The sequence below is a fragment of the Pimephales promelas genome, chromosome 18, assembly GCF_988280905.1.
Source record: "Pimephales promelas chromosome 18, fPimPro1.hap1.1, whole genome shotgun sequence".
Lineage (NCBI taxonomy): Eukaryota > Metazoa > Chordata > Actinopteri > Cypriniformes > Leuciscidae > Pimephales > Pimephales promelas.
Window position 1 is genome coordinate 1,592,428 of NC_142786.1, and position 14,911 is coordinate 1,607,338.

The window sequence follows — 14,911 nt, forward strand, 5'->3', positions numbered from 1 at the left end:
GTAAAAGGTCTGTGACCAGCAGCAATAGGGAGCACTTTTTATTTCATTTTTTATTTTTTAATAAAGAAAATGTATGCCGCTGATTGTGATTTTAATTTCATTTTTTATTAAAGAATGAAAAATTTATTTAAATAAATAATTATCAACAAGACATTTAAATTACACTTGCAAAAGTCTGTGTCCTGTAGTTCACTAGTCACAGGGTTGCATTTCATTCTACTTTACAGCTCATATAAATATATATATTATATAAAAATATATTATAAGTTATTATTAGTTTTTTTCCAAACAAACAGCCGTCTCAGAGCAGCTCATGCAATGCAACGTCTTAGAGGAGAATTATCATTATTTATCTAAATAAACCGTTTTCATATGTGTTATACGCTCAAAAAAATGCCCTAGTGGAGCATTATGATTGTCTAAAGTTGCCCAGTGCATTATGAATCTCAGTTTTTGCTGAAAAATATATTAATATTAGTTGTTATTAGATTTTCTCCAAATAAACTGCCTTCTTAGAGCATGCAATAAAGGTGCCAGTAATGTTATATTCTCCTCAAATAAACCGCTGTCATTATGATTATTAAAGAGTTGCCCAGCGCAACTGGGACGGGACGTTTCGATGCGACTGATGCGTTGTCGGTGTGTTTTTGCAGTACGTCCAGCACAGTCCCGGGAACTCGAAGCGAGGCTTCGGCATCGACTGTGCCATCCTGTCGTGTCAGGTGTACATCTCTCAGATCCTGGTGGCGTCGGCACTGGGAGCGGTGGTGGACGCGGTGGGGAGCGTGCGGGTCATTCCCATGGTGGCGTCCGGCGGATCCTTCCTGGGGTTCCTGGCGTCCTGCTTCCTCGTCATCTACCCGGGGTCCAGTCGGGACGGGGAGAAGAAGGCCTTGGCCTCGTCCAGTAAGACTAACGGTGTCACAGAGAAGCCCAGCTTCCTCAAGCTCACTCGCAAAGGCGCCGCAACCACAACCTGCAAAGTGGAGATTGAATCCACACTGTGAATGTGATCAAACGCGGCTAACATTCCCCACGGACGCTGTTCCCCTTGTTTTTGTTGGTTTGACTGTTTTAGTCACGGTGTTGCGGGTCTCAGGGCTGCATCTCAGGGCCACCAGGGGGCGACTCTGGGCTGAACTCTTCAAGAGAGAGAGAAAGCTGCGCTGGTGTCTCTCGCTCTTAAACACATGCACTTCCCTTGCACACTCACTTTCATGCAACGCTCATCCTAAACTAACCTTCTGTAAAGAGTCTTTAATCAATCGCTCGATAACTTTATCTAGTTCTTTTCCTATTTTTGTAACTGATGTCCTGGTGGAGGACGTCATGATCACCAAAAGTTGCTCAGTGCAATAATAACAGTTGTTTCACTATAGGCTAATGGCTTTATTTTAGTCGTGTTATGCAGGTGAAAGGGCGAATCTCACGAATATATGTCATTTATTCATTTCTCAAGAAAAATACCAGAAATTCTGTCAAAAAAATGAAGGAAATTTCTAGAATCTGGACCTTTTTTTTCCATTGTGACTTCATGACTATTTTCATGACAATCCAAAATTGACATTATAAAAAAAACCTTGCTTGTTGCTTTAAAAAAAAGAGAAAAAACAAGCAAAAATCTCAATATCAGCGACAAGTTGCAGTCGTTTATGATTTAAAAACAATCTTTATCCGGTAATCATAAAGATGAAACTGTATAATCGGCATATTTAATTGTACTTTACAAATATATTATTTAGCCTAGTTTATGTAGGAAATATATATTTTTGCATTACTATGGAGACACACCGGACATTCAGGAAAACATGTGTATATCGTGGCCACAAATGAACAATTTCTTCTCTTGTTATAGTAAATCGCACAATATAATTATTGGTTCCTTTGTATAATATGGTGCACACATTATATCATAATAATTATGATTTAGTAAATCGTGGCCACTGTTATAATAAGTCGTTCTGATGGAACTAAAACAAGGGAACTAATTATTACACGATTTAGAAAAGCGAGGGAACGAATGATTATATTGTGCGCGTGATTTACATAAAGCAAGGGAACGCATTATGCCTGGTTCAGAATAGGCGATTTTTTTTTGTCTGTTTCTATAGTCGCTGTGTCAGATTTCGCGATTTTGACTCTTAAAATATTGGCGTGTCGTGGACAAGACACATGTCCGACTACGTGTTGCTTCCTGACCGGTCATCGCATGCCGTCTTTAACGCCGCGCGTGAGGTCATCGAGAAGGCGAAACTAGTAGCGAGTGACTTCCGGAAACGAACGTAAACAAACTATGGATGAAGCGGTGTTCAGAAAAAAAGAAAGAAAAGCCGATAATGGACACGTTCCTGGTTGCTCGCCTTTTCAGTGTGAGAAATACACGGTGTGGCGTGGTTGAGTTGCGTGTCTGACGGCCATTTCGTGAGACTTGAGAACCAGAAGAGGACCGTATGGGCTGTCAATCCTCCAAAGAGAACTTGAGGTAAAATATTGTTTTCTCTTATATATTTTTACTTTAGTTTTAACGTTAGCACTATCGTCTCTCTTTCGTTTCGCCATTTTTGAAAGTTGTGTACGGAAAAGCTTCCTATTGGTCAACCTCATACATGTAACGGAACCGTCGCGGACGACCGTTAAAAAATTAAACATGCTAGCAGAGCCCGTCTCGCGCCATTGTATATCATCTTGGTTGCAGTTCCATTAGAATTCCACTGGAGGTGATCGCGGGCGAGTGCAGAATGAATGGGAGTCTATGTAGCTAAACGGCTAAATGTGTCTCTTTCTCCTGCTTGTCGTTGAATCATCATAGATTTTATTGTTAATTCCGCAAGTTCAATATAGATTATAGGCTAAAAGTTGAATGAACGAGTCCTTATGTCCTTTTGATTTCTTACAGGTTAGGCTGTTGTTGGCCGGAACACACTAGCATTCTGCTATTGTGTGACGTCATCACATTTTTGAACGGATTTTTAGAACAGATAAGTGAACTTAAAAATGCAAGTGAGTGTATTATCTTAGCTCTCCTTTTTGAATGCAACTTTTAAATTACTTGACAAAATTACATCCTGAGAAAAGTGGATTTCTGGGGTTGAAACCCCATTGACTCCCATTCATTCTGCACTCGAGGGCGAGCGCCCCCGCATGGACAGAGACTGTTACTGCAGCCAGCCCAGAACTCAAGAGTAACCAGCCAGTGCCAATTCTCTTCAATTAGACATTCTCTGATGCTAGTCTTTTTGTCGTGAACATCGCAGACGCGACGTCGGTTGTCGCCCACTATGACACACTACGAGATGATACGATCGAATCTTGCGTCCCGACGCCCGTTGTCGCTTACGAATCCCCACGACACCCTACGTCAAATGGATCGTGCCAAAATCAGGCTAAAATCATGTAATCTGAACCAGGCATTATCATTCATGGCCACGATGCACATATTTTGCCACGTGTGGGACTCCGCACATTACAGTAATGGAGAAATGTTTAATGTGGTGAAAATAAGAGATTTTCTTTGATTTTGATGTGAAAGAGCGATGGGTGGCAGTGTTGGTGAGATTCCCCGGAGATCAGTGCCTCTCCTCATCGGCGTACTGTGATGTATTCAAGGTTTAGCTTTCCACGTTTCTCATCGCTTCCTCGATGCTGAGAACGAGTAATAATCTCAACGCTGCATCGGTTTTCATGCATATACCAAACCCAGTGGCTCTTTTCCACCGCGCGATGTCTTTATGGTATGGCTGTGTAATCGCGATTGTGATTTCTTGAGGTTGACGGCACTTTTTGGCAGATCTTTATCTGGTTTCTACACACTCTGGTTTACATTGGCTCCTGGTTGGTGCGTTCGTTCGCTCTGGTCTATCCGCCATCTTGGCTCTTTCTCGAGCTGCAGCTGCACTCCAGTTTCCTGACACTGAGGATGATTGTGCCCGACTGTGATTGAGTGTGTGTGTGTGTGTGTGTGTGTGTGACCTCTGTTTCTGATTTGAGCTGCACACTATAAGCTGGATGTGATGGACACAATTCTACTTCCTGTCTTGATGGTTTACCAGGCCAGTGAAGTTGTTGAGGCACATTAGTACTGGCTTTCAGAGTATTAAAAGCTTAGGATAAGCTATATATATAATTTTTTCTGGAATGTTTATTGATAATAAAACCAAACTTGAAGACGAGAAACCATCAAGTTTCTGACAAATCAAAGCGCGCTGCAATACGTGCCCCAGCCTCGCTCAGATCCCTAGGGTTCGGGACACGACAACACTTTTCATTTGAATACTTGAAGTGCAATCTTGGATATTTCGGGACGCGTCGGACGACTCCAGACCTCGGAGCGAAGACTGTCGGGATTGTAACGGACTCTCGGAGAGCGTTTCCGACTCCGTCAGGGATTGAAGTTTCCAGTATTGAATGTAACGTTTGTTTTTTTTAGGGCAAGAAGACTCAACGTTGCACAGAACTTGCACATACAGAGTTTTAAAAGAAATATGAATCACTATATCTTGCAATAGACAAACTTAAACTGTGGTTATTTATTTTTGGAACGCTTTATCCGTAAATATTTAAAGATATTATTAGTACAGAGAAAATATATTTACAGTTTGTGAGATGAGATGTGTGTGTGTGAGAGACATGCATGATCGTATGACTGTGTGTGTGTTTTGCATCTCACTCTTTTATAGGATGAATTTCATGAAAAATCACAATTCACCCTAAAATTGAATGAAAAATAACCTAAAATATATGATTTGCATACCGATTTTTCATTACGACCTCAGTATTGTAATAGAACAATAATATTTTATTATTATATATTATTTATAATTGAATATATATTGAGTGTGTGTGTGGGATATATATCTATATCTAATATAATTATTTTCCCATTAAAAAATGTGCTTATTTTTTTATAATGCAAAATACAATTCCCTATTTCTTTCTTTTAATTTTGGGGTGAAATGTTTTGTGACCTTGAGATTCACTCTATATAATCATCTTTAGTTTACAATTCACATTTCACTTCAGCAGAAGATACTGTAATTCTGAAAACAACGTAGTCGTTCTCTTTCTGTATGTTTGTGTTTGTCTTCGCCTCGCTGTCACACGGGAGTGTGTTTCACCGTTCGGGATGATCGCGGTGTGTGTTTTCCTGTGTGAAAACCAGATGGATGTTATTTCGGCGTGTAATGTATGACGGGAGAGTGTACTATATGCCTTGTCATTTCAAAGATATGTGTATATATAGATTCTTTTGCTTCTGTACAAAAGCTTATTATTTTGTATTAGTTTTATTTTCTATGAGGACTGTATATAAATCCTGTACATATGCCTGAAAATGTAGAGGAACTGAAAAACACTGTATTGAATGCACCTTTAAAGAATTTAAACCAAATACAACAGTCTGTCATCTGTGTATTTTTGGATTCTCCACACTCATATTTCACATATGCTCCCATTGATCTTGAAAAGTTCATATAAATATGAAAGTCATGCTGGTTTGGAGCATCTTAAGGGTGAGTAAATTATGATTGAATTGTGTTTTTAGTGATATGTTTTTTTTTTTTTTAAATATTTTGTGTGTGTGTGTTCCAAACGGAATTATGTTAATATATAATCTATAGCGCCATCTCCTGGACACAGAGTTTGAGAGACACAATTTCATGAGTAAATATAAAAAATGACCAGGGATTTCTTATAGGATTGCATTTATTTACAATTAATTCTCTTTTTAAGTCAGTTTAATATCCTTTAAGTTGAAATGACAAAAAAAAAAAATTTAAAAATAAGGCATAAATTATGTCACAGTGTCTGTCTAATCTTAATAATCTTATCAACTTACTCCACCTCACATTATTTTTCCGCTGATGTTGAGCTATTGTTTAATTTTAATCAATATTCAAATGATTTAGTAATTTTTTTTAGGCCACTGTTGTAGAAAATACCCTGAAATCTTGAAATCTTCATGTAAAATTTCTGCTTTAGACTCTAGTGTTGGTAATGCAAAGTATATTTACCCCAAAAACTGATGTTTGTCCAGAGGTTCTGCAAACATGTATTTAATCATTATTAATATGGATAACAAAAACAAAAACATGGAATGTATATGATAAGAAAAAAAATTGCCAAGGAAATATTTCTCATTTTTATTTAGTGTAACTTTAAGTACTATAAAATAACTAAAACTGAAATAAAAATGAACAAAAGCTATACAGGCATTGTTTTCAAAAATCAAAACCTAATAAAAATGACAAAACACAACAAAATTTTTAAAACTTCAACAAAATTTAAATTGAAAACAAAAAATAGAAAAAAAATAATCATACAAACTGTTGTAACTCAATGCTGTAAGTGAACACACATGATCATTTCTTTTTCAGCTCCTGGATCGTGTGTGTAAATGACATCCAGACAACCTTCATCTTCATCTACAGACTCATAACCTGACGTCAGGATCATGATGATCATCAGACGCTCATCTTCTGTTTCCTGCAACAGAGGGAATTATGCTTTATGAACAGCTGATTAATACAGCTTATGAAGGTAATATCCATAAACTAATGTCCTTACACAATATAAATGTAGGCTATATAAAAATTAATATCCTTACACAATTAAATATAAATGTACTCTCAAAAAAATGATTTTAGCTCTTTGTTTAATTTCATTAATTAAAATGAGCATATACGACACAATCCTTCATAGAAGTGATTCCAGCTTAATTTCATTAAATGTAATCAATGTAATCTTTTAAAAATTTGGTTTACCAAATTTTTTTTTTAATTGAGTCAACATGAATATTTTTCGTTCGTCTTAAACGGATGTTTTCCAGGACATTTTCAAAACGTTTCTAAAGACGCGTCTTTTGCTCTCCTCATTTGTACGTCGCTTTGGATAAAAGCTTCTGCTAAATTATTATGTAAATGTAATATATGAATATGTAAATGCATAAAATAATGATATTTCCCTTCTTGCACTTATTGCTTATTTTATTATTTGTTTGATTTTTACACATTTTAAGTGTGATGTTACTTTAATTATTACATACAACATAATATTATGTAAATTATTATATATCATATTTAAAATCATATATTCATAAATCATTGGTTTAAAGACTAAGATTCAGACTGCAGAAAAATTGTTGTGGTCAAAAGTGTTATATTTCTGCAGTAGTAAACATTTTTGTCATATACAGTAGATATGTGTGTGTGTGTATACTGTATATATGTATATATATCCATACACCCATAAATGCACAGACGGTCTCTCCCTCTCTCGATTTCTCTTTCTCTCTCTCTCTCTCTCTCTCTCTCAGTCTGCACTGTAAATCCCTTTGCTGTGGATTATTCACTTACAGAGGAAGTCTATCAGACACATGGACCCCGATGTTTAGAAGCAAATGTGCAGACATAAGCTGAAATATTGTTTTTATTATGTATTATGTTCCCATTGTTCATTTTTTTTGTTTGTTTTTGTTCTGCTGTCATGAAGCGTGATCCTGAAGCCGAGTAAGAGGCCCGTCGTGGGGTTTCACAGGGAGCCGATGTGCTCTGATAAATCACCGGGAATATTCTGCTTCTCAGGGCCATTTTAAGAGACGGGGAATCTTTATTAACTTTTGCGGATGTCTTTGCCTGGTAATGAACAAATCAATTATTCATCTTTTTCATAATTTTAATTCGTCACACTGATCTGATAGATGAACGTTTTATTTTTTCATCCCTTTTCTGAAAGGCAAAGCACATCCCTGTCACAACGTACCAGAGGAACACCCAAAGACTCCTCTTGTTTTATACCATCATTATTGACATAAATTCATTTGAAATTATAGTACTTTTGCACATTATACTCGAACCTCACTGAAAATCTGATTTTATAACCACTAGTCAGAAAAGTCCTCCGTTTACATGCGTGTGCTGTGATTCACTGGGGGTTTCTAGGGATCAATATTCTCTCCTAAAAGTGACCGGGCAGACCAAACCGTAAGTCGTAGAGACTTGAAACTTTGAGGGATGCTCGTACCCAACCCGTCTACAATTTCACCAATCGACCTGATGGTGGCGCTACAGCGATCAAAAATTACAGTGTCTTATATCGCTGGAATCATTGGCTCAAAATGGATTTTCAGTGGATTCTGGGTTTAGCTTCAACCCAAAGGAAGGATTGTTGCACACATTAATGAGATTTCTTATTTTTTTAATTAATTGAACTCATTATTTTGTTTTGACAGAACTCAAAGTTCTGTCACGAAACTCTAAAAGCCGCAGGCTGATCAGTCCATAACTCAATCTGCTTCTCTAATGGACACAGCTGATTGGTCCCTGCTGTATCAGTAGCCAATGACATCGCTGCTCAAACTTCAATCCCCCCCTTCCATATGTGGGGTGCTTTAAGGTCCCAGAAAAAGCGCTATATAAATTAATTATTATGAATTAATCCTTCAATGTTTGCTTTAGCAGTGCAGCGGGCTTTCAGAAAGCCTCCACCTTCCCCAGCTCCACCTGTGTAGATCTGCTGTGGGTAAATCATGTACACTATATTCTACAGTATGTGTGTTACTTGCTCACAGCAGTGTGTTGTGTGTGTGTGTTGGCAGAAGCAAGTTCTGTATTTGCTCTGCAGCAACATCAATATCAGCGGGAAAAACATCAAAATCAGCAGCAATAACATCAATGTCAACAGCAATAAAGGAGTAGTTCACTTTTAAAAAGACTTTTGCTGATAATTTACTCACCCCCATGTCATCCAAGATGTCCATGTCTTTCTTTCTTCAGTCGAAAAGAAATTAAGGTTTTTGATGAAAACATTCCAGGATTTTTCTCCATATAATGGACTTCAATGGGGTCCAAATGGTTCAAGGTCCAAAAGACAGTTTCAGTGCAAACTACAAACTGTTCAAATGGCTTTAAACAACACCAGACGATGAATAAGGGTCTTATCAAGCGAAACAATTTCTAATTTAAAAAATAAATAACAAAGTTTAAGTTTTATAAGCTGAAATGCTCGCCTTGCTCTGTTCTGTGTGACTCTACTGTTCGAACTCGTTCATCAAAATGAACAAATCTTTTTCCGAGTCAATTCGTTTCGTTCGTTGAATGAACCACATGACTCGGAAAAAGATTCGTTCATTTTGATGAACGAGTTCGAACAGGAGAGTCACAAATGTGCATCACAGGTCAGAGCAAGGCGAGCATTTGAGCTTATAAAACTTAAACTTTGTTATTTTTTTATTAAATGGCCGCTCGTTTCGCTTGATAAGACCCTTATTCATCGTCTGAAATCGTTTAAAGCCCTTTGAACAGTTTGCAGTTTGCACTGAAACTGTCTTTTGGACCTTGAACCGTTTGGTCCCCATTGAAGTCCATTATATGGAGAAAATCCTGGAATGTTTTCATCAAAAACCTTAATTTCTTTTCGCCTAAAGAAAGAAAGACATGGACAACTTGGATGACATGGGGGTGAGTAAATTATCAGCAAAAGTTTTTTTCAAAAGTGAACTACTCCTATAACATCAATATCAACATCAATAACATCAATAACAGCAGCAATATCAGTAGCAATAACATCAAAATCAGCAGCAATAACAGCAATAACAGCAGCAATAACATCAATATCAGCAGCAATAACATCAAAAACATCAATAACAGCAGCAATATCAGCAGCAGTAATAACATAACATCAATATCAACAGCAATAACATCAATATCAACAGCAATAACATCAATATCAGCAGCAGCAGCGTAGCCAGATCTATTCAGCCAAGACCAAGAATATCATAGGCTATATTGTCATTTCCATCCCAAACACTTGTCATGACAGAACTGATTTCATTGTCTGATTCTACATGCAGTCAAATGTGATGTCTGCCAAGAGAAAGATCCCACACATGCAGAGAGACATTCACTGTGAAGGCCAGCACTTCTGCTTTCTGTAATTATCCACATCTGCCTGAGCATTGATCTACTGTAGTGTAGTCTATCGAGTCATGAACATGGCCTTGGGATAGTCCACGTGTGATTCTGGATGGTCATTACAAATGCAGCCTTTTCACATGTAATTGTCCCCCTATATATCCCAGCTTTCCAATTAGGAGCCATACAAGCTGAATTATGCTCACCATGGCAACCGAGTCAGCATGTGTTCCCTTTGATATCAGTCTGTCCCACAGTGAAGCAAGGTTTATCACTGCATGCTAAAATTAGCACTTTCTGTCTGTTTCACTCTCTCGCTTTCTCACACACACCTTCTCCCTTCTTCAATTCCCATTCCGTGACCCATCTAGCAATGCCGCGACCTGAAGACGACAGGCGAGTCAGGAGTGTGAATGCTTTCTGAAAACAGCTGCTTCACAAAATGTGACTATTTTGATTTCTAATTGGTTGTGATCAAAGTGCATCCCTTAAAAAAGGATAACATTAGTTATTATGAACTAAAGCATCAAATTCAACAATTTCCAATACATTATCAAAATAATGCATGTACAGTCTCAAGCATTTTCGAGTATAAACAGCCAGCTATAATTCATGTAGGTGATTTTGAAGTAATATTTGATGTCGAAATACAATGGTCACACTGTTAAAAAATAATCATGAGTGATTTCTTTAAGACTGCCGACTCTATAGATCAGAGGCATGGAAAACTACTGTAGCTTCACTGCGCTCTTTATTTGTTGTGTTCCATTGTGCAGCTTATCAGCCAGTTGTGTTGCGGCTTTATTTTGTTGTGTTGCGGCTTTATTTCGTTGTGTTGTGACTTATTTCCATTGTGTTGTACATTTTCCATTGTGTTGCGCCTTATTTCCATTGTGTTGTGGCTTTATTTCGTTGTGTTGTGGCTTTATTTTGTTGTGTTGTGGCTTTATTTCGTTGTGTTGTGGCTTTATTTTGTTGTGTTGTGGCTTTATTTTGTTGTGTTGTGGCTTTATTTCGTTGTGTTGTGGCTTTATTTTGTTGTGTTGTGGCTTTATTTCGTTGTGTTGTGGCTTTATTTTGTTGTGTTGTGGCTTTATTTCGTTGTGTTGTGGCTTATTTCCATTGTGTTGTACATTTTCCGTTGTGACTTATTTCCATTGTATTGTACATTTTCCATTGTGTTGCGCCTTATTTCCATTGTGTTGCGGCTTTATTTCGTTGTGTTGTGACTTATTTCCATTGTGTTGTACATTTTCCATTGTGTTGCGCCTTATTTCCATTGTGTTGTGGCTTTATTTCGTTGTGTTGTGACTTATTTCCATTTTGTTTTACATTTTCGGTTGTGGCTTATTTCCATTGTGTTGCGGCTTTATTTCGTTGTGTTGTGACTTATTTCCATTGTGTTGTACATTTTCCATTGTGTTGCGCCTTATTTCCATTGTGTTGTGGCTTTATTTCGTTGTGTTGTGACTTATTTCCATTTTGTTTTACATTTTCCGTTTTGACTTATTTCCTTTGTGTTGCGGTTTTATTTTGTTGTGTTGTGGCTTATTTTCGCTGTGTTGTGCCTTTATTTCCATTGTGTTGCGGCTTTATTTCGTTGTGTTGCGGCTTTATTTCGTTGTGTTGTGGCTTATTTCGTTGTGTTGTACATTTTCCATTGTGGCTTATTTCCATTGTGTTTTACATTTTCATTGTGTCGAGGCTTATTTCCATTGTGTTACGGCTTTATTTCGTTGTGTTGTGGCTCATTTCCATTGTGTTGTGGCTTATTTACGCTGTGTTGTACATTTTCCGTTGTGCCGTGGCTTAATTTCGTTGTGTTGTGAACTTATGTTTGCTTTTTAAATTTGGTTGTGTTGTGCACTTCTGGGCCACTGTTTTCCTCATATCTCCACAGAGGAACTGGGAGATGGATCACACCACAGCTCCTTCATGTGATGTTTGCGTCTCGTGGGGAGAGAAGGCCCTCATCAGCCTCTCACACATCGAGGACGCAGCAGTTTAATGGATCGATCGGTTGACTAGCTCTTCCATCGTTGACCTTTGCTGAGCGGCTAACGCTTGGTCTTGTTACAGGCTGCGGATGGAGTGCTATTGACCACTGGGAAGTGTAAACTCCTTTATAAACTGAGGTTTGTTAACTTGAACCAATTACAGCGGCATATTCCTCTATCGAACAGAAGTCGGATGCTAATGAAGTCCACACTGATCTCTGGGAGAGGAAGAGGAGGAAAGAGAGAGAGGAAATAAAGCGAGAGAGAAGCTCTATCTATCTATCTATGAATCAATATATTCGTCCGTCCATCTATTAATTTATCCATCCATCCATACATCTGTCTATGTCTATTCATCTATCCATCCATCCGTCTATCTGTCTATCATCCATCCATTTATCTATCTGTATATCCATTCATCCATCAATCCACCCATCAATCTGTCTATTCATCCATCTATCTGTATATCCATTCATCCATCCATCCATCCGTCAATGTCTATCCATCCATCCATCTATCTGTCTATTCATCCATCCATCCATCATCCATCTGTCTATCCATCCATTAGTTTATTCTTCTGCCCATCCATCCATTTATCAGTATATCCATCTATCTATCAGTCTATCCATCCATCCATCCATCCATCAGTCTATCTGTTTATCCATCCATCAGTCTATCTGTCCATCCATCCATCCATCCATTCATCCGTATAACTGTCCATCCGTCTGTCTATCTATCCATCCGTCCATCCATCCATCCATCTATCTGTTTATCCATCCATCAGTCTATCTCTCCATCCATCCATCCATTCATCCATCTATCTGTCCATCCATCCGTCTGTCTATCTATCCATCCGTCCATCCATCCATCCATCTATCTGTCCATCCATCCATCCGTCTATCTCTCCATCCATCCATCCATTCATCCATCTATCTGTCCATCCATCCGTCTGTCTATCTATCCATCCATCAATTTATTTATTCTTCTGCCCATCCATCCATCTATCTATCTATCTATCTATCCATCCATCCATCTATCCATCCATCCGTCTATCTATCTTTCTATCTATCATCCATCCATCCATCTATCTGTTTGTCTATCCATCCGTCTGTCTATCTATCTATCTATCTATCCATCCATCCATCCGTCTATCCATCCATCCATCTATCTATCTGTCTATCCATCCATCCATTCATCCGTCTATCTGTATATCCATCCATACATCCGTCTATCTATCTGTCTATCCATCCATCCGTCTTTTGTCGTCACTTCCAGTGGTGTGCCATTAATTTAAACAGTACAAATATTTAATGTAATTAGTAATTAAAAAAAAAAATCTCAATTAATATGAGCTCATAGAAACTGCATACATAATAATGAAAGACTTGGATTACAAAGAGATGGATTACAGTCAATCCCACTGACGTGAACTTACAAAACACTGCATGTCAAACACCAATCTGCAGACTCAGCCGTTTCCACACACTCATGAAGAAGCGTATCTGGCGTAAACTGCCCATCATGAGAACGAATCACCTTTCCCATCTTGACCTTTCTGAAGTCCACATAGGCTGAGATGACCTATTCCCACTCGAGAATATTAATGGCCGTTTCTCGGGCTTAAGTACCTATAAAGCAAACAGCCAGACATGATGGCGGCGCAGTAAGAGCGGGTATATCGCCCTCCTCCGTGTGAAGGTCAAGCTCAAACTACTGAGCATGGACGCTAAACCTCGGAGCTTCATGACACTCTTGACCCTTGCTTAAGATTCAAGGCTGAAGTTAGAAGACAGAAATCCACATTGGGTCCGTGGGTTTGTTCAGATCTCGCTGATTACAGTTGCTTTGGTACATTTCTTGAATCATCCTTGACATTTGCAAAAAAAGTAAGTGCATTTCTCAAAACAATTCGTTCAAATATCAAAACACCTACAAAGCCAATCTCTTGCTCAACATGCTGTCAGTGAACATGTCAGTGCATCAGAAGGACAAGTCCTCCTTGTGTCGTTGTGTACGGATAAGACAGTCAAATTGCTTAGTCATGTTGTCAATATAACAGTGTACTCTGGAGATGTTCTGATGTAAACTATGGATAAAGTTTTGATGTCAATTATTGTAAATTGTTGGTTACACACCTTAGTGTGTGTGGGAGTTTGATTGCAAGAGACTGGACTAGATTCACATTTACGCTTTTACTGTTTGTACTGTAATTTGTTGTCATTGAAATACAGAGAGGAACTGCAGCACTGCAAAGCACAAAGAATAAAATAGAAAACTAAAGTAGAAATGTGACGAGGAAAGATTTAGAAAAAAAAGTCTAATGGAAATGTATAGAAATTTTCTTGAGGCAAATTCTTCAACCATTTTGCATGTAAAGAATGTTGTGGGGGGGGACTATTCAACTGAGACAAATTATAATACATTTTGATTAACATGATATAAGCAATTTATAATGTAGGAAACAGCAGAGAATTGTACGTAATCATTTGCATGGATGTACCAAAGCTAACTTGTTCAAAGAAATAAGAAACTGTTTTTTTGATGCACAAGTGACACAATGATGTGAAGATTGAACAGGTAGTTTAGAGAATTTCAATTCTGATCAGAGAAATGTACCAAAGCGACTAATCACTCTGCTATACAGATAAAACTCTTCAGTCTTTAGTTTTAAAGCGCACGGTTGAAATGACTTAGATCTCCAGACACAAAAATGTAAGGTTAGAAAATGTTCTGTTGATAGATGATATTGTTTGTTCAAGGTTTCTGCACAAAGTATCTTTATTAACTGTACTGAATGTAAACAAATAAATAAATAAAGCACCGAATGCTGACATATTATGCAACCGCGTTGCAAAGCCATTAGCATTAGCATCAGGCTAACACACGTCCATTTTCAATAGTTGAGAATAATATTCATGATAGATTGCTTGTTTTTCCTCATTTGTAAGTCATATTGGATAAAACAAATGTCTGTTGGATTATTAAATGTAAATTTGTTACTATATCATC

The 14,911-nt window shown here is 37.8% G+C and overlaps 1 protein-coding gene across 1 annotated transcript in view; it reads left to right on the plus strand.

Moving 5' to 3' along the window:
• The window catches only part of slc45a4a (solute carrier family 45 member 4a), a 52,484-nt gene extending 47,088 nt beyond the window's left edge, over nucleotides 1–5,396 (plus strand). Inside the window, exon 9 of the mRNA XM_039678322.2 lies at nucleotides 654–5,396. Within this exon, the coding sequence (XP_039534256.2) occupies nucleotides 654–1,007 (354 nt within the window). The 3' untranslated portion in view covers nucleotides 1,008–5,396. The remainder of the gene's footprint in view (nucleotides 1–653) is intronic.
• The last annotated feature ends 9,515 nt before the right edge of the window (nucleotides 5,397–14,911 follow it).